This window comes from Gadus macrocephalus, chromosome 10, assembly GCF_031168955.1.
Source record: "Gadus macrocephalus chromosome 10, ASM3116895v1".
In the NCBI taxonomy this organism is placed as follows: Eukaryota; Metazoa; Chordata; class Actinopteri; order Gadiformes; family Gadidae; genus Gadus; species Gadus macrocephalus.
In genome coordinates, this window is record NC_082391.1 from 12,020,713 (window position 1) to 12,043,880 (window position 23,168).

General features: G+C 45.6%; 2 protein-coding genes across 2 annotated transcripts; both read right to left on the reverse strand.

The window, feature by feature from the left end:
- Positions 1–238: 238 nt before the first annotated feature.
- Positions 239–8,861, reverse strand: LOC132466317 (alcohol dehydrogenase class-3 chain H). The gene is made up of 9 exons (XM_060063484.1): positions 8,707–8,861; positions 8,178–8,279; positions 6,192–6,333; positions 6,013–6,100; positions 3,065–3,284; positions 2,603–2,863; positions 1,914–2,049; positions 1,123–1,261; positions 239–522 (listed from the first exon to the last, which is right to left on the reverse strand). The coding sequence occupies exons 1-9, from the start codon at positions 8,722–8,724 to the stop codon at positions 498–500; spliced, it is 1,131 nt and encodes a 376-aa protein (XP_059919467.1). The 5' UTR covers positions 8,725–8,861; the 3' UTR covers positions 239–497.
- Positions 8,862–9,520: 659 nt separating this feature from the next.
- Positions 9,521–15,175, reverse strand: gar1 (GAR1 homolog, ribonucleoprotein). The gene is made up of 7 exons (XM_060063513.1): positions 15,010–15,175; positions 13,879–14,093; positions 13,339–13,493; positions 13,167–13,226; positions 12,686–12,797; positions 12,359–12,493; positions 9,521–9,921 (listed from the first exon to the last, which is right to left on the reverse strand). The coding sequence occupies exons 2-7, from the start codon at positions 14,084–14,086 to the stop codon at positions 9,911–9,913; spliced, it is 681 nt and encodes a 226-aa protein (XP_059919496.1). The 5' UTR covers positions 14,087–14,093; positions 15,010–15,175; the 3' UTR covers positions 9,521–9,910.
- Positions 15,176–23,168: the final 7,993 nt, after the last annotated feature.

Consider the following 23,168-nt stretch of genomic DNA (forward strand, 5'->3'; position numbering starts at 1 on the left):
CCTCAGACAGGGGGTGCTGCAGCACCCCCAGCACCCCTACTTCCCGCGGTACAGTCGTGATCGTAATTTCCGGTAAATGCACCACGGAGTACTCGATTTGGAACAGCACTCACATCTGAAAAATGACCGTACTCAAGTGAGTACGGATAGTGCAGATAGTGTACTTCCTTTAAGTATACTCATGGAAGAACGGGTATTGGAACACGGCACAGAGGTCTTCAGTGAGTGAAGGACAACATGCTGTAAACGCTTTATTGAAAAAAACTTGGACAGGAACACATGGTGGTGATTTTACCAGACAGTATGAAGCTACAGACCTAGCATGGTTGGCATAGTACTAGTGTTAGCATAGTGGTCATAGTACTAGGGCTAGCATGGTGCTGCTGGTACTAGCTTGGTGCTGATGCTACTACACAGTATGAAGCTACAGAGCTAGCCTGGCGGTGAGAACACTGGGATGTGGCCAATTGGTCCAGGAGGTCTGAGGAGGAGGAGCTTCAGAAAGTCAGCACGCAGCGGATACTGCCAGGGACACAGAACAGAAGAAAAACGGCATGAACACTTAAAAGGGAGGGAAGACATTTGTTGTAGAGCAGGGTGACACTCAAGAGGGCTAAAGGTCAGGTTGTAGAACTCAGTAGCATCTCAGGGGAAGATCACAGATCGCAAACAAATGATAAGAATCCCCCTCATCCACAGACTACCAATGGATACACAATTTTACACTTAATTTAGAAAGCTTCTCGGACACCTAAATGACAACTCCACTGTTTGTGTGGATGTGTTGAGCTCTGTCTGAAGCGGTTGATTTCCACGTCTGAGAAGGTTAAGCTCATACGACACTTATATCCAACTCCACGGTGTCTGTTGATGTGTGCAGCTCCGTCTGGCCAGCACGGGATTTGTCTTCGGTGTCGGAGATGGAGTTAAGCTTCTATACATAGTATGTATGTGTGGCGCCACAACATCTCTCACGATAACAGTCAACAATACACAATGGCGTCATGGGGGTGAAACACTTGGGAATATTATACTCGGAAGTATTTTTCCCGAGCTGCCACTGAATTTTACAGACTGTACCTTAAAGAACCCACTACCGTTGTGACATTCATATCCATCTACCTTTTCCCAGCGTGCATGAGGTCGAATCCCTCATTGATGGAGTCAAAGGGCAGAGTGTGGGTCATGAACTCATCCACCTTCATCTTCTTGTTCATGTAGTCCTCAACCAGCTTGGGAACACTCTCCACACTCTTCCACCCTGAGGACACAACCCAAACAGGTTAGAAACACTTCTGAAGGGACACGACCCAAACAGGTTAGAAACACTTCAGCTGTAGGGACACCACCCAAACAGCTTAGAAACACTTCAGCTGTAGGGACACGAACCAAACAGCTTAGAAACACTTCAGCTGTAGGGACACGACCCAAACAGCTTAGAAACACTTCAGCTGTAGGGACAAGACCCCAACAGGTCAGAAACACTTCTGTAGGGACATGAACCAAACAGGTTAGAGACCCTTCAGCTGTAGGACACGACCCAAACATCTTAGAAACACTTCAACTGTAGGAACACGACCCAAACAGCTTAGAAACACTTCAGCTGTAGGGACACGACCCAAACAGGTTAGAAACACTTCTGTAGGGACATGACCCAAACAGGTTAGAAACACATCTTCAGCTGTAGGGACACGACCCAAACAGGTTAGAAACACTTCTTCAGCTGTAGGGACACGACCCAAACAGGTTAGAAACACTTCAGCTGTAGGGACACGACCCAAACAGCTTAGAAACACTTCAGCTGTAGGGACACGACCCAAACAGGTTAGAGACACTTCAGCTATAGGGACACCACCCAAACAGGTTAGAAACACTCAGCAGCGGGGATGTGATCCCAGAGTGGTTCCTCTGACCTCCGAAGGCGGTCCCCTTCCACACGCGGCCGGTCACTAGCTGGAAGGGGCGGGTGGAGATCTCCTGGCCGGCCCCCGCCACCCCGATGATCACGCTCTCCCCCCAGCCCTTATGACACGCCTCCAGGGCCGATCTCTGGAGGGGAGACAGGGGGAGAGGGAGAGGGGGAGAGACAGACAGACAGAGGGAGAGACAGACAGACAGGGAGAGAGACAAAACAGACAGGGAGAGAGACAAACAGACAGACAGGGGGAAAGACAGACAGACAGGGAGAGACAGACAGAAGGAGAGACCGACAGACAGACAGACAGACAGACAGACAGACAGACAGACAGACAGACAGACAGACAGACAGACAGACAGACAGACAGACAGACAGACAGACAGACAGACAGACAGACAGACAGACAGACAGACAGACAGACAGACAGACAGACAGACAGACAGACAGACAGACAGACAGACAGACAGACAGACAGACAGACAGACAGACAGACAGAGGGAGAGACGGACAGAGGGAGAGACGGACAGACAGGGAAAGAGACAGACAGACAGAGAGACAGAGGGAGAGGCAGACAGACAGAGGGAGAGACAGACAGAGGGAGAGACAGGGGGAGACACAGAGGTTAGAGAGGCTGGTTTCCTATTGGCCGGCGGTGTGAGGAGGCGGGGCTCCGGCGGTCCTCACCATGATCTCCACGTTGCCGATGCACTCGAAGGAGTAGTCCACCCCGCCGTCGGTCATCTCCACCAGCACCTCCTGCACTGGCCGAGCGTGGTCCTTGGGGTTCAGGCACTCAGTGGCGCCGAACTCCGCCGCCTTCCCGAACTTCTCCGGGTTGATGTCCACACCGATGATCCTGGTCGCCCCAGCAACCTTACAGCCCATGATGGCCGCCAGGCCGACGGCGCCCAGCCCGAACACGGCGCAGGTGGACCCCGGCTCCACCTTGGTGGGGAAGAGGGGGACAGTAGGACAGGGGGGGGGGGGGGGGGGGGTCAGAAGATCAGGTGTGTAGTCTTGTGTGAAGTGTTGTGTGTAGTCTTGTGTGTAGTGGTGTGTTGCCAGGTGTGTAGTGATGCGTCACCAGGGGTGCAGTCATCTGGGTAGTGGAGTGTGTCCCCAGGCGTGTAGTGGTGTGCGATGTACCTTGGCGGTGTTGAGCGCCGCCCCGTATCCCGTGGAGATGCCGCAGCCCAGCAGACAGACCTTGTCCAGTGGGGCCTTGGGGTCCACCTTTGCCAGGCTGATGTCCGCCACCACCGTGTACTCAGAGAAGGTGCTGGTGCCCATGAAGTGGAACAGCTGCTTCCCCTTGCAGGTGAAGCGGGACGTGTTGTCGGGCATAAGGCCCCGGCCCTGGGTCACTCTGTGGGAGACACGACATAACGGTGACCTCTGGTGGCCCGGCGCTGAACTACAGGCAGGCTGAGGACCGTGGGGGTCGAACCCACAACCTCCTCCCCACTAATGGCGCGTTTCCACCGGAGGGTGCAGTTCGGTTCGGTTCGCAAAAGGTGCGGCATGAATCGCGTTTCCACCGCCAAAAGTGGGCATGACCCGGGCTGAGCTTTACTGAGCCGTACTCGTCTCGCAGTACTCCTCCGTTGGGGTACTGAGACGCCTGAAAGGGTGCCGGAAAGTTCGAGCTACACACGCCCTCCGTTGATTGATCAACAGAATCATCACTTCCGGATGACATGGGGATAAAAACGAACAGTAGGCATACCCGCGAGGTAATATTCTGGACAATGGACATGTCGCACAAAACTTTAACTTGGGCGAACAAGGAGGTGGAGACGTTCCTCTGCATTCTTGGGTAGGAAGACGTGCAGAGGGAGCTTGATGGGGCAACAGGTCCCCGGTTGTTTCTGTTACGTTTCTTTTTTTCCTCAAATTCTGTGAAAGTCACACTATACCGTAAGTCGAAAACTCTTGAAATTTTCAGGTATGGTTACCAATAACCCCCATTACCAATAACCCAAAGTTGTGGTACTGCACCCAAAGGTGGCACTATTGGCTTATTTCTCCTCACCAGACTGACCTGGCCTCAAAATTCATCAGATGCATTTATAAAAACCAAAATTTTATATTAAAGCTTAACATGATAAAAAGATTCACAGACTACAAAAATAAATTAAAAAAAATTCACCAAAATCGCGACATAAAATCTCTCGACCAAGCCTCACAAAAATCATCGTACAGAATTTATTTTATTTTTTCGTCCATTTGAGAAATCTTGGCCAATAAAGTAGGAGCAGTTAGCCCATTTTTCTTATACGACAATTTTGTTATTGTCTAATAAAACGACAATAACAAAATACGACTGTTATTAGGTGATACCAATACCCACCACTACCCATTAACCCAAATGGTGGTACTGCACCCAAAGGTGGCGCCATTTAAAAAAATATGAACTAGCCTTATTTCTCCTTACCAAATTGACCTGGACTCAAAATTCTTTCATCATATTAATCTCTAAAATCAGATGCATCTTTTTCACCCTGGTCTTCTGCTCTAAAAATGTTTACTTTTCCCAAAATTTCATAGAAAAGCCAATCGTCCACACTCTCAACTCACTTTGCCTATATGACCATTTTCTTATTGTATAACTACCATACGGCTATTATTAGGTGGATACCATTAACAGTGCACATTTTCAGATCTATGCTCTTTTAAGAAAGCCCTTAATTCTCTTGTGAAATGTGTGCTTGGAGTTTTCTTGATGTTGTGTGCTTATCAATAGACATTTTCACCATGTGAATGAGGCTTCATGTAGTTCAGGAATGTCAGTGGCTCAACAGGATAATGCCTTGTACTTGTGATCCCTAGGTTGAGAGTTTGAATCCTAGAGCATTATGAACAAGCGGAACATGAAATTCTGTCAATGCCACTCATTTAAGAAACACAACTGTGAACGGTACCTGAAATTCATCAGGCAATCAACATTCCGACTCTGTAGTTTCCAAGAATCTGACTGCCAAGACACAGTATGGCATTAGGGGAACTTCTTCGTTAACCATTTTTCCTTCATAATTAACTAACCCTAACCGTCATATTTATATTTCTTCCGTTAGTGTTCTTGACTACAAAGGTTTAATTTCCACAGAATTTCAAAGATTTTTTAGGTATATGCTTTTAAGAAAGCCCTTAATTCACTTGAGAAATGTGTGCTTGGAGGTTTCTGGATGTTGCAATAGACATTTTCACCATGTGAATGAGGCTGCAGGTCAGGATTACCAGTGGCACAATGGGATAATGCCTTGCACAGTGGATCTTTAGGTTGAGAGTTCGAATCCCGATTATAGCATGCTGAACATGACATTCGGCCATTGCTGTAGAGCTCACCTGAATGCCGAGGCACAGTATTGTATTAAGTGGAACATCTTCATCAACATCTTTCCTTCATAATTATTTGTCATACTTGTACATCTTCCATTAGTGTGTTCTTGACTTTTCATTTTGCTTAACCCCGTTAGTCACCGCTTGCGGTTACATTTGTTTTTATTTTATTTAGGCCTATTGTTTTTATTGAGCAGGCTACTCTGTGTTGCGCTGCTATGATGTCATGATGTTTAGGTATCTGCCGCGGTGATCGACATCCGGCCTACCATAAGGGTGCTGTCGGCGGTGGACACGCGACCTCGGAACTGAGCTGGGCTATACTTCCCCGCCCCCCCCCCCACCGCACTGAGGCGAACCGAACCGCACCCTCCAGTGGAAATGCGCCATAAAAGAACATGCCTTCTTCTGGCCAGGATGAGAACCCTCCACGGTGGACAGGTAGCTGAGGTCCACGACATGTTAATGCTGACACTACAGTGGGCACATTACTAGTACAGCAAGTAGGGTTGCTCGATTCTGGTAAAAATAATATTCACGATTATTTTGGTCCATATTGAAATCACGATTATTCAAACGATTATTTTTGAGTTTGAAAACATGTGTTTAATCAGCATGTCTCTCCTCAAAAAAACGTTGTAACTGAGAACTTTGAAATGTCGCCTTAAAAAATGTGTTCAGTGCGTCATGTTCCTCATGTTCTGATGCGGAACATGTACTGTGTAACACGGGTTCAGAGCTGATCCTCGTCTCACCTGATCTTCTGGCAGAGGTTGGTTTTGGGGTTCTTGCAGAACTTGCATTCCCCGCACTGGGGAACATAGAGCGGGATGACCGTGTCTCCTGGGGGCAGGGGAACAATGACGACAGCATCAGTAACCACGACAACAACACTGACCACTGTTTTGAGGTGATTGGCCGGATGTCAGCTGACCTGCTTTGAACTTGGTGACGCCCTCGCCGACGCTCTCCACTAGCCCCGCCCCCTCATGGCCCAGGATGACGGGGAACGCCCCCTCGGGGTCGCTGCCACTCAGGGTGTAGGCGTCCGTGTGACACACGCCCGTCGCCACCACCTGGGGTAACCATGACGACAATACACAGCTACCTCAACGCCGGGGTAACTGACGGCAACGTACGCCCATCTCAGTACTGGGGAAACCATGACAACAATGTACAGCGACCACCAGGCTGGAGTGACCATGACAACACTTATAACACTCCTGGAAGGGGGGACCTCCACTCTGAAGGAGGGACCCCCACTCTGAAGGAAGGATTCCCACTCTGAAGGAGGGATTCCCACTCTGCATTCTCTAGATTTCTTCCTCGCTAATTAAAGGTGCCATGAGATGCTATTTTATGGATGCTTTAATATAGGTATTAGTGGGCCACTAACACAGTATTCAAAGACGTTCCCGAAATTCAGCCGGGGTGCAGAGTTACAGCCACTCAATGAGGAGGGTGGGGGTGTGGCCCTGAGCAGCTTGCAGCCACGGTACCATGCGCTCTGTTTACAGAGGATGTATCGCAAAGGCGAGGCACACACGGCCTTTAGCCTTGTTCTGTAAATATTCTAGAACACACGGGAGTCCTGGAGCCCTACGTCTAAATAATATCATACACAGATATCTATATCATATAATATATATTATCACGGCCAAAAGCTGTGTGAGGCGATATTATGAATCTCAAACAACCGCATTGGGTTCTCCGACGTTCCTGGTTCTTCCACGTCCAATCTGAAGTAGACTGAGCCGCGACATGGAGGAGAAAGGGATTGTTGCCGGGCAGCGCTTAGACACCTCCGCCTCCTGCAGCGCCGAGGCGGTGGTCCCTCGGCAGCAGGAAGCGGGGCTCAAGCGGGAGACATTCGCGGCCAACAATCCCTTTCTCTTCCATGTCGTGGTTCATGTTCTTGAGGGAGTCAAAGCCTAAGTTCCTTTCCCCCAATTCATTCTCCACCATGGCTGAGATAACCCCCACAACGAGTCTCGTTGTAGAAATACCAGAGACGAGAGTCTGACGTGTTAGGCGCCATAACACCAAAAGCAGAATGGTTATCTAAATAACAAGGAAGTCTACAACACTTGCGTCACAGTCCTGGAGCTCTATATCTAAATAATATCAGATAAAACATAGATATCTATATCATATAATACATATTATCACGGCCAAAAGCTGTGTGCGCCTCCAGACGATATTATGAATCACAAACGACTTTGTCGGGTTCTCCGACGTCTCTGGTTCTTCCACTTTCACATCAATCTGAAGTAGACTGCACCGCGCGCTGCCCCCTGCCGGGCGGTGGTGCTTCGCGACGGTGGTGCCTCGCGGCAACCGGCGGCATGTCGCAGTTCATGTACTTCAGGGAGTCAAAGCCAAAGTTCCTTTCCCCCTAATTCCTTCTCAACCATGGCTGAGATAACCCCCACTACAGTCTCGTTGTGGAAATACAAGAGACGTCAAAGAACCGAAAAGAAACACTTGCGTTACAGTGTGTGTATTCACACACACACATGTGGCGCTCGCACGGTCATGTCTCATTGGCGGGCCAAATTCTCTGGGCAGGCCAGGCAGAGTAAGGGGAGGAGCTTAGATGCTATGTGACGACATACGAGACCACATTCCAAATCAGCTCGCAAGTTTTAGCCACTTGGGGACCATAGGCAGGCTAGGGGAACTCATATCTATGTTAGAAAACCTCATAAAGTGATCATGCCATTGCACCTTTAAGGGAGTTTCTTGAACCCTGAGGGGCTAGGGTCAGGGGGGGGGGGGGCATGCGCACACACAGCCTGTGAAGCAATTTGAGACTCTAACTGTAATTGAGAGTTATACAAACACAATTTCATTGAAACTGAAATTAATTACAGTTTCTTTCATCATATTTTTGTTATTGTGGAAGAGCCAAGCCTCTTACCTTGATGCGCACTTCGCCGGCTCTAGGGGGCGCCACCTCCACCTCCTCAAGGGACAGGGGTTTCCCGGCCTCCCATGCCACCGCCGCCTTGCACTTGATCACCTGCAGACACACAACCCATACACAGCCCCGCTTAGCGTAACCCGGGTTACCGTCCGGGTCAGGGTCAAAGTCCGGGGACCCACACGAGGTGGGGATCGGAGAGAGTTACATAAGAACGAGCATTGGCTCTTCTGACATGATTATGGAAAACAAAAATGCATACTCCAGACCGGTTTGTCCGCAAACTCATATTGCACAAAACAGTTTCACCAATGCAAACCGTTCAACATATAAACTAAAGCAAATTATTGTGTGCAATCAATGCTAAAAGAGGAACCCAAGTAGAGCAAACGTCATGCGTTCATTGCAACAATGAACACATGACGTTTGCGCTTCATTCGATCTTAGGTTTAGATTCAAACAAACTCAAAATAGTATTGATCCTTTACTCTACAGCAGGATGTCAGTTCAATTATCGTTCACTTACTTTTCCAGCTGTTGCCATGTTTCACTCTGCAGGACAGAAAGTTGAGCTGGACGGAGAGAGAAGGAAAAAGAGGCGTGCTGAACCGGAAGGGATGGGGTTCATTGAGCCAATCAGGAGCGGCTCAGAGGAGAGCCACAGTAGGTCACGTTTTCAGACAGTCCGGAAGTTAGAGGGTCACGAAGTTTGGCGTTTATAATTTCCAGTGTTAATCCCTGAGTTTTGAACTCCTGCAAACGGACTAAAAGAGGAAACATAACCTAATAACATTGCAAGAATAAAGGATAGTAAATATTACATTTTTGGACTTTGTGTTCCACAATCGAATATCTGACTTAAATAAACGAATTTTCGTTTATCGGAAGTCCCGCCTCTTAATTGGTAAACCCTCGTAAATCACAGTACCGCCCTCCCTCTCGAATATCAAGTAGCAGTATCCGATTCGTGATGTTCTTTCCGGGGAGTAGAACTCTTCAGACCCTCAGTGGTGCAAATGTACAGAATCTCCAGATTAAACTCTGATCTCCTCGGCCAAAACGATAGAGCTTTGTATTGGATTGAGAATCCAACAGCATCCAAGGAACTTTGAGCCTCTTAATACTTCATAATCCGTACTAATAAAGTCCACCCATCCTTTAATCCCTCACCATTTCACCAACAACGAACTGTAGATATGACCTTACACTGAAGCGTTAGTTCAGACCCCTTCTCAGTGGTGGAGATGCCCGGTCACTGATACACATACTTTACGCAAGCCCATAATACACGTTACATCCCCTTTGTCAACACAATCAGGGTCCAAGAAACTTCCACAAGATAAAAAAAAATGCAAAGCAACGTTTATTAAAAGAGTCAACAAAAAAAAGTTAACCGCACTTTGCATCACAATCCTCTAAAACATCTTGACAAAACACACAATCTAACTGAAACGTCCTCGTCATCGTGAGGAACCAGAGGCAGCGTCTCGGTCACCGCCGCTCAGATGAACGGAACAACGCCTCTCCTCAGGTCTTCAGGTCGAGCAGAAAAAACATTTGAGTCTCAAGTTCATGAGTGGAGCGCTGGGAGCAGACCAGTCCGTACTGGCGGAGCACCAGACCACCAAGAGCAGGAAGGAACGTAGAGAAGAGTCCACCGAGGTCCAGATCCGTCTGGGGCCAGGTACGGCTCCCGACCCCGCCCGTCGCGGTGCGTCCAGACCGCCAGCTCACCTCCCACCTGACAACACATCAGAGGGTTCAATTCTTAGACCGTTACCTAGCGACCGTTACCTAGCAACCGCATTCTCACCTCCCACCTGACAAAACATCACAGGGTTAGCATCTAGACCATAACCTAGCGACTGCATCCTAACATCCCACCCGACAACACAGAGGGTTAGCATCCTAGCCTGTTATTAGGTGGCCACTACCGGGATGCTAACTTCAGACCTGCAAACTCCTCAGAGGAAAAAAGGTGAGTGTCACGGGGGGGATTTTTTTTTTATTGTAATATGCAAATGACACTAGTCTGAACGTGACTTAACAAAACTCAGCATACTTTATCAAAAATCAATGTCTAAACATCCTTGAGGCTTAACATTTTTTTTTATTTAAACAGTCACAATTATTTTTTTTGTCTCTGTGGGGTGTTCCACAAAGCCGGTTTTATCACATAACCGGGTAAGTTAACCCAGGGTTTGCTGTAACCCTAGGTTTTCCGTTCCAAAAGGATCACGGTATGTTAGTTGCTATAGAAACATATGCTCTGAATCAAACCTGGTCGGAGCAGGTTTTGCGCAGGTTAAGTTTGAAACATAACCCGGTTTTGGGTATTTAAACCCGCGTTCACCGCAGATTTCATGTGTTCACAATGGCATGCCCTTTTGATGAGAGAACTGCTGATATCGGAGCGCAAATTATACGTGCAATCCACCGGGAGCGATTGATAAGACCACGGCTCGACATCTTGGCATATCAAATGACTTTTTGCTGGAGTGGAGAGATAGGCCTATAGATTCTCGCGCAAATCTTTAATATATTTGAATAGCCTTACATAGCCAACACTACCAATCGAGGACCTGGCCTCAGTTCACTCCAGACTATTTGCGTAGCCCTCCGTTTTTTGCAAAAGGTAGTTTTATCTAGGCTATAATGTTGGAGATGCTGAGCACATCTCAGTCCTTTCAGATGACCCATCCAAGATTTGTATCGGCCTCCTATCATAAACCAATATTGTCTGAGTACTATGCCGAGAGGTACTTACAACACAAAGTATAAAATAGTCCTCAGTGGAGGACTATTTTATACTATAGTCTCCAGTGGACTTGCATCCACTGGAGAATGTTTGATCGTTACACGCACCAATCCATCTTGATCTGTGAAGTTGATGAATTGTCACTTTTAGGTTTTCTACCCAGTTACCAAAAAAATAAACATTTGGAATAGTATGCGCTGTGGCAAGCACATGGTTTGCAAGTGTTACTTCGAAGGCAAAAAATATATAAAATACAAGAAAACACAAAAACCTACATTCAACCAGTGGGGTATGGCCCCTGACTCTCTGAGGAGGTAGGTACCTCCAGGTACCCCCTCCATGCCAGGGCGCCCTGAATTTATGTTTATTAACAGCTCCTCCACCGGGGTCAAGACAATTTGAGGGCCAGATCCAGTCTGCCGACTGTCGGCCTTTTCACGATTGGCTTAAAAAAATGGCTTATTTAAATTTATACCAATACGATGGTGGGAAAAGCTTACCAGTTTGTATGTTTTTTATACTTCATTTTTATACTTGATCCGATGACCGCTTGGAAGCCATCGGAGTACATATTTTTTTAGAAGACAGGGGTTATGTGGAAGGATCTTTAAGAATGCTTAACTGGGATATTTATATATTCATGGCTGAAATATTAAAGGGGACTTATTATACTACCAGGTGTGAGTGTGATTAGCCATTACAAGCCGCTTTGAAAATGTGCAGCTTCTGACATCACAGGTGGGCGTGTCCACCTAGATGTGTGCTGGATAGATCAGTCTACCAGCCTACCCAGTGGACTGTAGCAAACGTTGCTTATCTATCCGTCATACATCTAGGTGGACACGCCCACCTGTGATGTCAGAAGCTGCACATTTTCAAAACGGCTTGTAATGGCTAATCACACTCACACCTGGTAGTATAATATGTCCCCTTTAAGGATCATGCTTTTGACGTGTAACTAACGCATTTACGTGGCCTGCGATCCGCTGCCAGGCTTTGGTTCTCTGGGTTGCAGAGGCTTTAGCGTTCCCTTTTCTTGTGATAATGTCCTTCTCCTCGTCATAGCTCTCCAGGGGAACCTGAAGTTCCATTTCATTGAAATAAGCGGCCCGTTTCGCCATTTCGATCAGGGTTTCCATGATCCATACATCACGTCTTTTTAGGTTTGGCGTGGACGCGCACAACCCTGTGTTAACCAACCCCGAGTTGATTGAACTAATGCATAACCGCTGCTGTGGAACCGAAAACTCTGGGTTAGTCGGCACAGGGTAAATCAACCTAGAGTTCAGCGTTAACTCAGTGTTTGTTAAACCTCCGTTCGTGGAACACCCCTCTGGACGAGTGTTTCGCAAGCTCTCTTGCGAAACACTCGTCGTAGTAACAAGAACCGGCCAATGGATGAAAGTCCTTCAAAACAAACCTCTGAAACCACGCCCTCCACCGCCACCTCCTCTCCCTCTGAAGCCTCCTCCTCCTCCACGTCCGAAACCTCCTCCACCTCCTCTCGAGAAACCTCCTCCACGACCTCCTCCTCCACGACCACCTCTGAAGCCACCTGACAAACACCACAAACATGTTAACATACAGCTTTAACAATTGTAAAGAATTTACATACAGTTGTAAAATCTGTAATATGTTAAACACACATTACATTAAAAAGTATTACATTTTTTCCACAAGTATGTGCGTGACGCATACAAGTCTCCAGGAGGTGTATTGTTTCTATAAATATTAATAATGTGCTTACCTCCGCGACCGCCTCCTCTCCCCCCCCTCCCCCCTCGGGGCGGGCCCTTCTCCCCCGGAGGTCGGGGTAGGAACCTCTGCAGTGGGAGGAGCTTCATCGGGTCGATGTAGAACTACAGGAAACAAACAGGGTCACATGTTACTCAACGACCAATCGGGAACCAGAGGCTCATCACACATCAAACAACTCCAGACCACCACTTTGGGAACTTGACAGCCAAAAGCTTGTGGTTCTATAACTGGTACCATTACCGTTACTGGGAGTAGTGGGGTTGCCAGTTATAGAACCATTACTGGGAGGAGTGGAGATACCAGTTGTAGTACCACAACTGGTACCATTAACCCATACTAGCCGTATCGGAAGTACCAGCTGTAACTAGCTATAACTGGTCACATTACTGGTATTAGGAGCAGTCGAGGCAACAGCTGTAGTACCATTGCTGGTAGTTGTAGTGGAGGTAAAAGGAGGAATGTATTCTCACCTTCTGGGGCTTCTTAAAGGAAGCCGCCTTCATGTTGTCCGAGAGTTTCACAGAGAAGTACTGACACGGGGTTAAGGAACGTCCTCAGCCAGGCTGTAATTGGGCTCATCTCCCCCACTGACATGAATTATACGATAGAATATATAATAATAATAATGAGGTGAAAGGATACGAAGTCCCGCAGCTGGCCGAAGATCTCGTCGACCTTCCCGATCTGCTCCTTGTTCTCCAGGTAGACTGGAGCGTTGAAGTAGGGAACCTTGTTCTCCTCCGTGGTGCACTTCACCACGATGTCATCCTCACAGGGATGGACGAAGTCTCCCACCGCTGCAGGGACACACGTCAAACTAGTCAACACCGCAGTTTACCAGAGTCAGCGTTAATGTAACGTTACACATGTAGACTTATGCTTCAATTCACTCTGTGACAGCGCGTCCTAGCAGCTCTTGCAGTAGGTTGTGTTGTATCCAGTGTGTTTTTGCGTGTTCTCGTTTGTGTTTTTCTGCACTTTTTATTGACTTATTTGGTTGACTTTGACTGGCCATTTTGTGGTCTACGCTGACTTTGTGAGATATTGGACACCTGAACTACCCTAATGCGGATGATTAAAGTACATTCTTACTCCTCTTGATTTGGACCATTGACCTAACCACATTAAAGCCTAACTCATCTCCTGTTGACGGCGTTCTGCGGGGAGTCCCCGGTGACTTACCGACCACATACTCCGGGGGTCCGTAGTCCTGCTGCCTGAACCCGCCTCCTCCTCCTCCTCTCCCGCCACGGAAGCCCCCGCCACGACCCCCGAAGCCCCTGCCGCCTCGGTCACCTCCACCCCGACCCCCGTAGCCTCCACCTCCTCCGCCGCCGTATCCGCCTCCACCTCCTCGGCTAAAGCCACCGCCGCCTCCTCGGAACGACATTCTGGTACTGGAGGAAGTGAGGAGAAGTTAAGGTCAGGAGGAGCATTATGGCAATTTTAGGAGCACTATGGCGCATTTTTGAGCACTGTGGAAGCAATATAATAACTTTTGGAGCACTGCAATAACTTCGGAGCACTATGTTAACGTCAGTAGTACTAATGCAGGGTTTCGCACACTTTTTTTGTTTCAAGGACCGCATACTAGTCGATAATGCCTTAATTTTAAACGACATCCTTTCTAAACAAAGGATGTGGCTGTTATTCAAGATTTGTCGTAGTCACAGCAACAGCAATGGAATCCCTGAGTCTCAGCCTCCCATCAACAATACAATGATATACAATTTATAAGAGAAACACCAGAAAAGTCCACTTAGACTTAAAGTTACACAAAAGTAATGCAAAGACAGTGCATTTACAGTGCTTAAGCAGCATAGATCAATTTCATGTCTGTGTTGATGGAAAGAATACTCGTTCAGCCTGTTTTATAAAATAGGTCAGCCTTTCTGAAAATATTTCAGGGCCCGGTTCCAACGGGTGCCCGGACCGGTGGTTGGCGCTCGCTGTTCTAAAGCACGAAGATACTCAACATGTGAGGCCTAGCAGCCCTGAAGTGAGAGCTAGAACCAGAAGATCTGACCAGACTAGTCTCACATTCAGACCATACCCAGATGATAAGATTAATTTTTATGTTAACATCAGAGTATTGTTCTAACAGCAGAGCACATGATATTATAATGTAGATGTGTAACATTATCCCGGTATTACTCAACTAACAGGAGCACATGATCCACAGACCGCGACGGGCTCACTACAACACCCTCGGCGGCCGCTTTACCTCCACATTTAGCCAGATACAACCAGGTCTAAAGTCTGAAGCTTTCTACAAATACGATCACAATTGTACAATTGTACCAATGTACTCACCAGTTGCTGTAATGTCTCAGTAGTTAGTAGTAAGTAGTTTATCTCTTCACTCGCTGCCGATCCGCCTCATGCACCACAACACGTGTGGCTCCTGCTACCGTAAAGCGCGTCGAGGACCTGTGAGCGTCACACGGTCGTGAATGTTTACAATGGAAACCTGCTGCCGTGAGTGGGTGAGCGCTGACGAAAAACCGGAGGAGGTCGCAAAAAGAGAGCATGGACCTATTAAAGAAAGAGAGAGGAGGTGTTGAGTGACCGCGCATCCACTGTTGCCTTTCATTTATTACACGGTACGCTTTGATTATCCCGTTTCATCATTTAATGAATTGCAGATAAATTATTTATTTAACATTAAAACTAGATAAACTAGAAACTAGAGATTTTTATTTCTAATTTCTAATTCCTAATTAAATTAAATGTATACCTTAAAACAAAAGTCAGATCATGAACCAGGAGAGAGTAGGGCCACCACACAGAGGGAAACAAAATCAAACAATGTCCATCTCCTCCACCACCACCATCACCTCATACCTACCATCATCACCACCTCCACCATCACCTCCTCAACCTCCACCACCACCACCTCCACCATCACCACCATCACCTCCACCACGACCACCATCACCTCATACCTACCATCAGCACCACCTCATCCACCACCACCATCACCTCATACCTACCATCAGCACCACCTCCACCCAATGGCGGTTCTACACGGGGGCCTACGAGGGCCCTGTAGACATGTCCCTGCCCCCCCCTGTGGCCCCCCGTGCTGACCAAATAACATAATTATGATTTTAGTGATTTTAAGGAACTAATTTGACGCAACGTTGTACACGGGTAACTTAGATAGGCTAACCCAAACGCTGTTGCTGCTCTGTAAATGAGAGCTCAGCGACTATGGAGAAAGGAGCCACAATTTCTCCTGCTGCAAGAGTCGAAGCTAAGCAAAACGATTTCATTTAGTAAGTGACTTGTTTTTCTTGCACATAACCGTGTTACTGTAGTTCCTCACACTGATGATGAAATTAAGTTTGCAAATGTCTGGTCTCGATACATTGAGAAACTTAATCATATCTAAGCCAACTCATCAAAGCAGAAGCGAGTATCCCAATGTCAGTATACTTGCTAGGTCTAGGCTACACAATGTTGTGATGTTAACCACGTATTTTCATCCGTTTTGGCTGCTGCATTGGGATAACTAATACATTAGAGTAAAGAGTAGAAGGCTACCTGCCTGTGTTAAGTAGGGAGGGATTGTTATGCAACGAAATGTAATGCAAGCCCCTACTTTTTATTTCTTCTAATAGCAGCTATCATGAAATGAGGAAAGAACATTAGAACAGTGAAGTTTTCTTTGAGCTCTTTAGTCTGTGCACGATTGCTGCAACACTTCCTGTAAGCAGCCTCTTGGGAACACAGTTTCTCCACACTGAAACTGACAAAATATATAGCAAATTGGCACATTGTTTTGTACTTCGTTGTACCCTGTACAACGTTTTGCACTTTTTTTTTTTTTACATTGACACATATGTTGCACCCTGTACTGTATTTTTTTCTTTTTCATATTTTTATGGCCCGACCTCTCTTGCACGCTTGTACAAAAAACTAATGTTTATATGATATTGATGATTTAGGGCATAAGCTCCATCAATTTATGATAGTTTAACAGAAAAATACAGACTGGTGAAGTTATAAACTCTTGTACACATTAAATGTTTGATGAATTTAAAGTAATATAAAGTTTATAATCTTTAAATACCATTTATTGCTTTTTTTTTTGTTCCCCTCTGGTTAAACACTGGCCCCTCCTTGGCCCCCCCAGTAAAATGTGTCTAGAACCACCACTGCCTCCACCATCACCTCCACCACCACCCTCACCTCATACCTACCATCAGCGCCATCTCCAACATCACCATCACCACCAGCAGCACCACCACCACCACCAACTCCTCCACCACCACCATGATCATCACCTCCTCCTCCACCCATCCATTCATATCCTTCACCAGCTATCCCCACAATTGCTGGGGGATGGACACACACACACACACACACACACACACACACACACACACACACACACACACACACACACACATATATAAACACACACACACACCCACCCACGCACGCACACATACACACACACACACACACACACACACACACACACACACACATACACACACACACGTCCACAAACACACACACACACATCCACAAAGACACACAAACAACCACACACACACAAACACACACACCCTCCCCAACACTTTAATTATTGGGGTGCTTGTTGCGCGGGTGGGCTGGGTGGGGGGGAGGAGGACATGCTGGGGGGGGGGGGGGGGGGTGGGCGGGAGGAGGACAGACGGAGGAACACACATGGTGTAAACAACACTAATTGCATTTTATCCCCCTGGTAGACTGAGCTAAAACTGCTCTGTTCACACACACACAAACACACACACACACACACACACGCACACACACACACAAACACACACACACACACACCCATACACGCGCACGCATACACATACACATCCACGCACACACACACACACACACACACACAGACACACACACACACACACACATGCATGAGCATACGCACACCCACATGCACTCAAACACACACGCACGCATACACACACATTTCTCTCTCTCTCTCTCTCTCTCTCTCTCTCTCTCTCTCTCCCCCTCTCTCTCTCTCTGTATATATATATCCCCATCCCAACCTATACCTTTTATAACCTATACTTGCTGATATTACAATATGAATAAATAATACGACCATCATTTTTATATAGAAAACATATTCTGATATTTATAGATAATAGATTGTGACCTTGTGTCATTTTGTTTGTGTGTGCGTGCCTGCGCTCGTCTGTGTTTGTGTGTTCAAGGTGTGTGTGTGTGTTTGTGTATTCAAGGTGTTTGTGTGTGTGTGCTCTCAGTGTTTGGGTGCGTGTGTGCTAGATCGTCCAGAGAGTATAAGCAAACACATTTTTGTTGAACGTTTCCTTGAACAAACGCACAAACGGTGATGTCCTCATCTGGTCCTGATTTGAATGTCATGAGGATGGGGGGGGGGGGTGTCTGTCTCCATGTCCTCTCGGGTTGTCAACATCACTTCAGCCGCTAGAGGCTGCTGACCACTTGGTCTGTAAACATAAATTCCGCCAGTAGATGGCGCTGTCCACTTGGGCTGTAAACATAACTTCCGCTAGATGATGCTGTCGACTCACTGCCTCCGAAAACAGTAGTTCATACACCAAACTCGTGTTCCGTTCAACTTTAAGCAAGTGTGTAGATACAGACCTACGACTAAGTCTATAAAGACCTAGGTATGTACATACAGTCCTTTGTTATTCATCAGTAGTTAATGTCTTTGGTTACGTGTGTGTGTGTGTGTGTGTGTGTGTGTGTGTGTGTGTGTGTGTGTGTGTGTGTGTGTGTGTGTGTGTGTGTGTGTGTGTGTGTGTGTGTGTGTGTGTGTGTGTGTGTGTGTGTGTGTGTGTGTGTGTGTGTGTGTGTGCGTGTGTGCAGTTGCAGCACACTTCCCATGGACGGCGCTAGGTTCACTCAAACCAAACTGTGAAGTCAGACTCCAAACGGATGTGATGATTCTGCTCTAATTCACTTCAGAAAAAAGTAATCTATTAGCAAGATGTGCCTACCTGCTCACTGACAGCACTAAACTTATTTCATGTTATCGTATTGTTTTTAAATAAAGTTATCAGTGAATAAGTATTTAGTTTTGGGAGCATTAGGACAGCAGTAATAGTAGCAATATAATTTTAATTTAAATGCATATCTGATCAAATGTGTGGTCTCTAAAAAAACATGAAATGATGAAGGTGATATTTAGATCAACTATAAGGGGAACTTTGATTCATAATAATCTGATCACAAAACAGGTAATACATTTTCCGAATCAAAATGTAGTATGACGTATGATATATAACTTATATCATTGATATAATATAATATCCCGCTACTAATTAGACGTAATCGATGCCGTAAAATTAATATACTAACATTTAATCAACAGTTAACTAAATGTGCAGTAATCATTTTGGTATGAATGACTAGTGGTACTCCTTCATGTTTACCATGGTGTTCATATTAACTAAGGTAATAGTGATCAATGGTATATAATAAGGTCGAATTTATACATTAATTGATTCAGGTACCCAAATTATAAATTATTACAGGGATCCCCGTTGTATAATATACATCACGTATAATATCAGCCTATATGTATTATAGTTAAAATAATTAGTTATGCTATAACCATTTGCTTCTGAATTATAATATATGTTAGATAAAAAATTATTACATACAATTTAACTTAAGCTCAATAATTATAATATATATATTGTATTAAATATAATTACATATGATTTAACTTACAACTCCAGCATTACCAAAAATATTACATTGAATATAATCACATATTATGTAATAATTAGAATGTATTGCAGAGTTAATTAGTTATATTTGTGATAACTAATAGCTCCTGAATTATTATATATATTATATTAAATATAATTGCATATGATTAAATAACTGTAGAATTATGTTTTATAGCGTTAATATAAGTAAAAATTTGTGAAGAAACAACTTGTGTGTATAATTATAAACCAACATACAGGATTGTTCCCGTCTGTAGTTTTTATTTACTCATTCATGTATTAATCTACCTACTTATCTACGCTTTAATATTTGTGTATATTTGTGTTGATTCAGTACATTCATGTGTAAATGTTTTGACATGCGGATCCATTCTCTCCCAGAATAATGAAGGCAGATTTCCAACAGCAGATCATTTATTTGGCTGTCACTCAAAGCCTCCTTGATTCAGGCTCTTTCTGAAACCTGGAGCGGACTTTATTTATTTGATGGACTGGAATCTATATAACTCCTTGACCGGACTCTATTTAAAGGGGACCTATTATGCTTTTCGACTTTTATGACCTATAAACGTTGTTATAATGATTGATAGTCATGTTTAACCATAGGCAAGGCAAGGCAAGGCAACTTTATTTATATAGCACTTTTCATACACAAGGCAGACTCAAAGTGCTTCACATATAAACAGTGTCATACAATGAAATAAAATAATAGGCAAGTAAAAGAAAAACATCTGCAAAAATAGAAAGTTAAAAAGGCATTTTAGTATTAAAATAGAAAATAAAGGCAAAGTTGTTTAGCAGAAAGCTATAGCAAACATAAAAGTCTTCAGTCTTGTTTTAAAGGTGCTCAGAGTTGGGGCAAGTCTTAAATCCTCTGGGAGTTTATTCCAGCTATTTGTTGCGTAGTAAGTTACAACTAAATCCTGCTTTCCCATGTTTTGTGGATAATTAACAGATTGGTCTCGGAGCTTCTTAGGGGTCTAAAAGGCTGATGTAGTGGAAGCATATCAGTTAAATATTTTGGGCCAAAACCATGTAGGGATTTATAGGTAAGCAACATGATTTTAAAATCAATTCTCTGACTTACAGGAAGCCAATGTAACGATTTCAGAATTGGTGTAATATGATCAAATCTTTTGGTCTTTGTTAGAACTCTAGCAGCAGCATTCTGAACAAGCTGAAGCTTCCTCAGAGTTTGTTTTGGGAGACCTGTAAGGAGACCATTGCAGTAATCAAGCTTACTAGTGATAAAGGCATGTACAAGTTTTTGTAAGTCTTCGGTGGACATGAGCCCTCTAAGTCTTGCTACATTTTTAAGGTGATAATAGGCCAATTTTGTAACTGATTTGATGTGACTGTCAAAATGTAAATCTGAATCCATGATAACCCCTAGATTTCTGGCTTTGATTGAGGTTTTCAGGGACAGAGAGTGAAGGTGTTGGGTTACTTTAAGCCTTTCTGTTTTAGAACCAAATACAATTATCTCTGTTTTGTCCTCATTTAGTTGAAGGAAATTTCGGCACATCCATTCCTTCACTTGCTCAATGCACTGGCACAGCAGATCTATGGGCCGATAGTCACCATACACAAAAGAAGATGTAGATTTTCGGGAAACTCTTCCTCTCATCTTGGCGCTTCGAGCATTCTTTGTCAACTCTCGGTTTCGTCCTTCGGCATAACTGAAACTCTCTGCATGCCCCGACTTATAATGGTTTTCACCTCTTTCGATGCTTTTATCCTTCCCTTGGAAAACAGTGGTGAAGTGGAGCAGAGAGATCGCCATATCTGTACCGGAGTTTCAAGTGCGGGTTGTGACGTACATAATTTGTGGCGAGAACAGCAAAGAGCTGTAGTTCACAAAGCGGCCTCACACAAAACCTAATATTATCAAACTTCTTCGCAATTTTTTTTTGCTTTCTTTGCATGAAAAATTATCATTTAAATCCACAATCAACATATGTGTAATCCAGATCATATAAAGACTGGGACCAGAAGATAATTACTTTAGCTCCATTGAAACCCATTAATATTTCATTCATTATCTCATAGGTCCGATGCGCTCTACCGGAAGGGGCGTGACTTCACCCCTCTATAGAGTGGCGAAGTCACGTCCCGTCCGGTAGAATGTGAGGCCGCATTACTTGTACTACATTACGTGTACTACAGCCCCTTACTGCTCTCGACGCGAATGATATACGTCACCACCACTCTGGTACAGCCATGGCGATCTCTCTGCTCCACTTCACCGCTTTTTTCCAAGGGGAGGATAACAGCATCGAAAGAGGTGAAAACCTTAATAAGTCGGGGTATGTTGAGAGTTTCAGTCATGCCGATGGGGAGATTGTCGGTTTTGTCCAGCTAGTCGCAGGCAGTGGCATGAAAAGGCTCTTGACATTAAAAATGATCATTTAAATCCACAAACAACATATGTATAATCCGGGGCAAATAAAGACTTGGACCAGAAGATAATTTCTTTCTCTCTATTGAAACCCATTCATATTTTTCGATCTCATAGGTCCCATGGGCTCTACCGGAAGGGGCGTGACTTCGCCACTCTATGGGGAGGAGGGGGCGGAGCCAGAGATCCAGTCTGGGGAGGAGGGGGCGGTGCCAGAGCTCCAGCTTGGGGAGGAGGGGGCGGAGCTTGGACTACAGTACCCGTCTCCAACAATCTGTGTCAATGTAACATGTTTACCTTGAAGCGCTTGAAGTCCGACAGTAAAACGTGATTCCCCTGTTCCACACCCGGCGTGTGCGAGCGCCTCTGAGCGGCTCAGCTTTTGTTATCTAAATAAAAGCAGTCTCAGCTCCTCGGTAAACAGCCAGCGGAGAGGAGACAGTTGACGGGATGAGCAGTGATCCCGTTTAAGCCGTCTTCAATCTCTCTTAAACGGCCGACTCTGCTCCAAGACACTAGCTAAGATAGCTAAAGCACCGCTAATACTGCTTTAGTCTCTCTCTCTCTCACACACTCTCTCTCTCTCTCTCTCTCTCTCTCTCTCTCTCTCTCTCTCTCTCTCTCTCTCTCTCTCTCTCTCTCTCTATGTCTCTCTCTCTCTCTCTCTTTCTCTCTCTCTCTCTCTCTCTCTCAATTCAGTTAAATTCAAAAGAGCTTTATTGGCATGGAAAATGAACATAAACACTGCCAGAGCCGTTTGAAAACTAAGCAAAGGAAAGAAAAGTAAGAACGACAAGAAGGTGAGGAGCCGAGTGAGATGTTGATGATCAAAACAAGCAGCACTGAGGTCCCAACACAATGGTCAAAATACATCCCGGAGTTACAGAGATTCTCCTGAGACTTCACCGACCCTAAAGATCACAATAGAACATACAGCGGTGAAGAACTTTGAAACTTTGAACTTTGATCAACATAAATCAAAATGTTGTATTGGTCTTCTGTCTGTCTGTCTGTCTGTCTGTCTGTCTGTCTGTCTGTCTGTCTGTCTGTCTGTCTGTCTGTCTGTCTGTGTCTGTCTCTCTCTCTCTCTCTCTCTCTCTCTCTCTCTCTCTCTCTCTCTCTCTCTCTCTCTCTCTCTCTCTCTCTCTCTCTCTTTTGGGATACATCTTATTACCCCCCTCCCCCCTTCAGTAACCATGGCGCCCGGCCCACCGCCACACACCGCGCTGGAAGCAGACATTAGCCCGGCCCCCTAATCCAATCAGAGCCCCCGGTGGGGCGGGGGTCCCACGGCCTGCAGCTGCCCCCCCCTCTGATCTCACATCTCAATATGAAAGGAG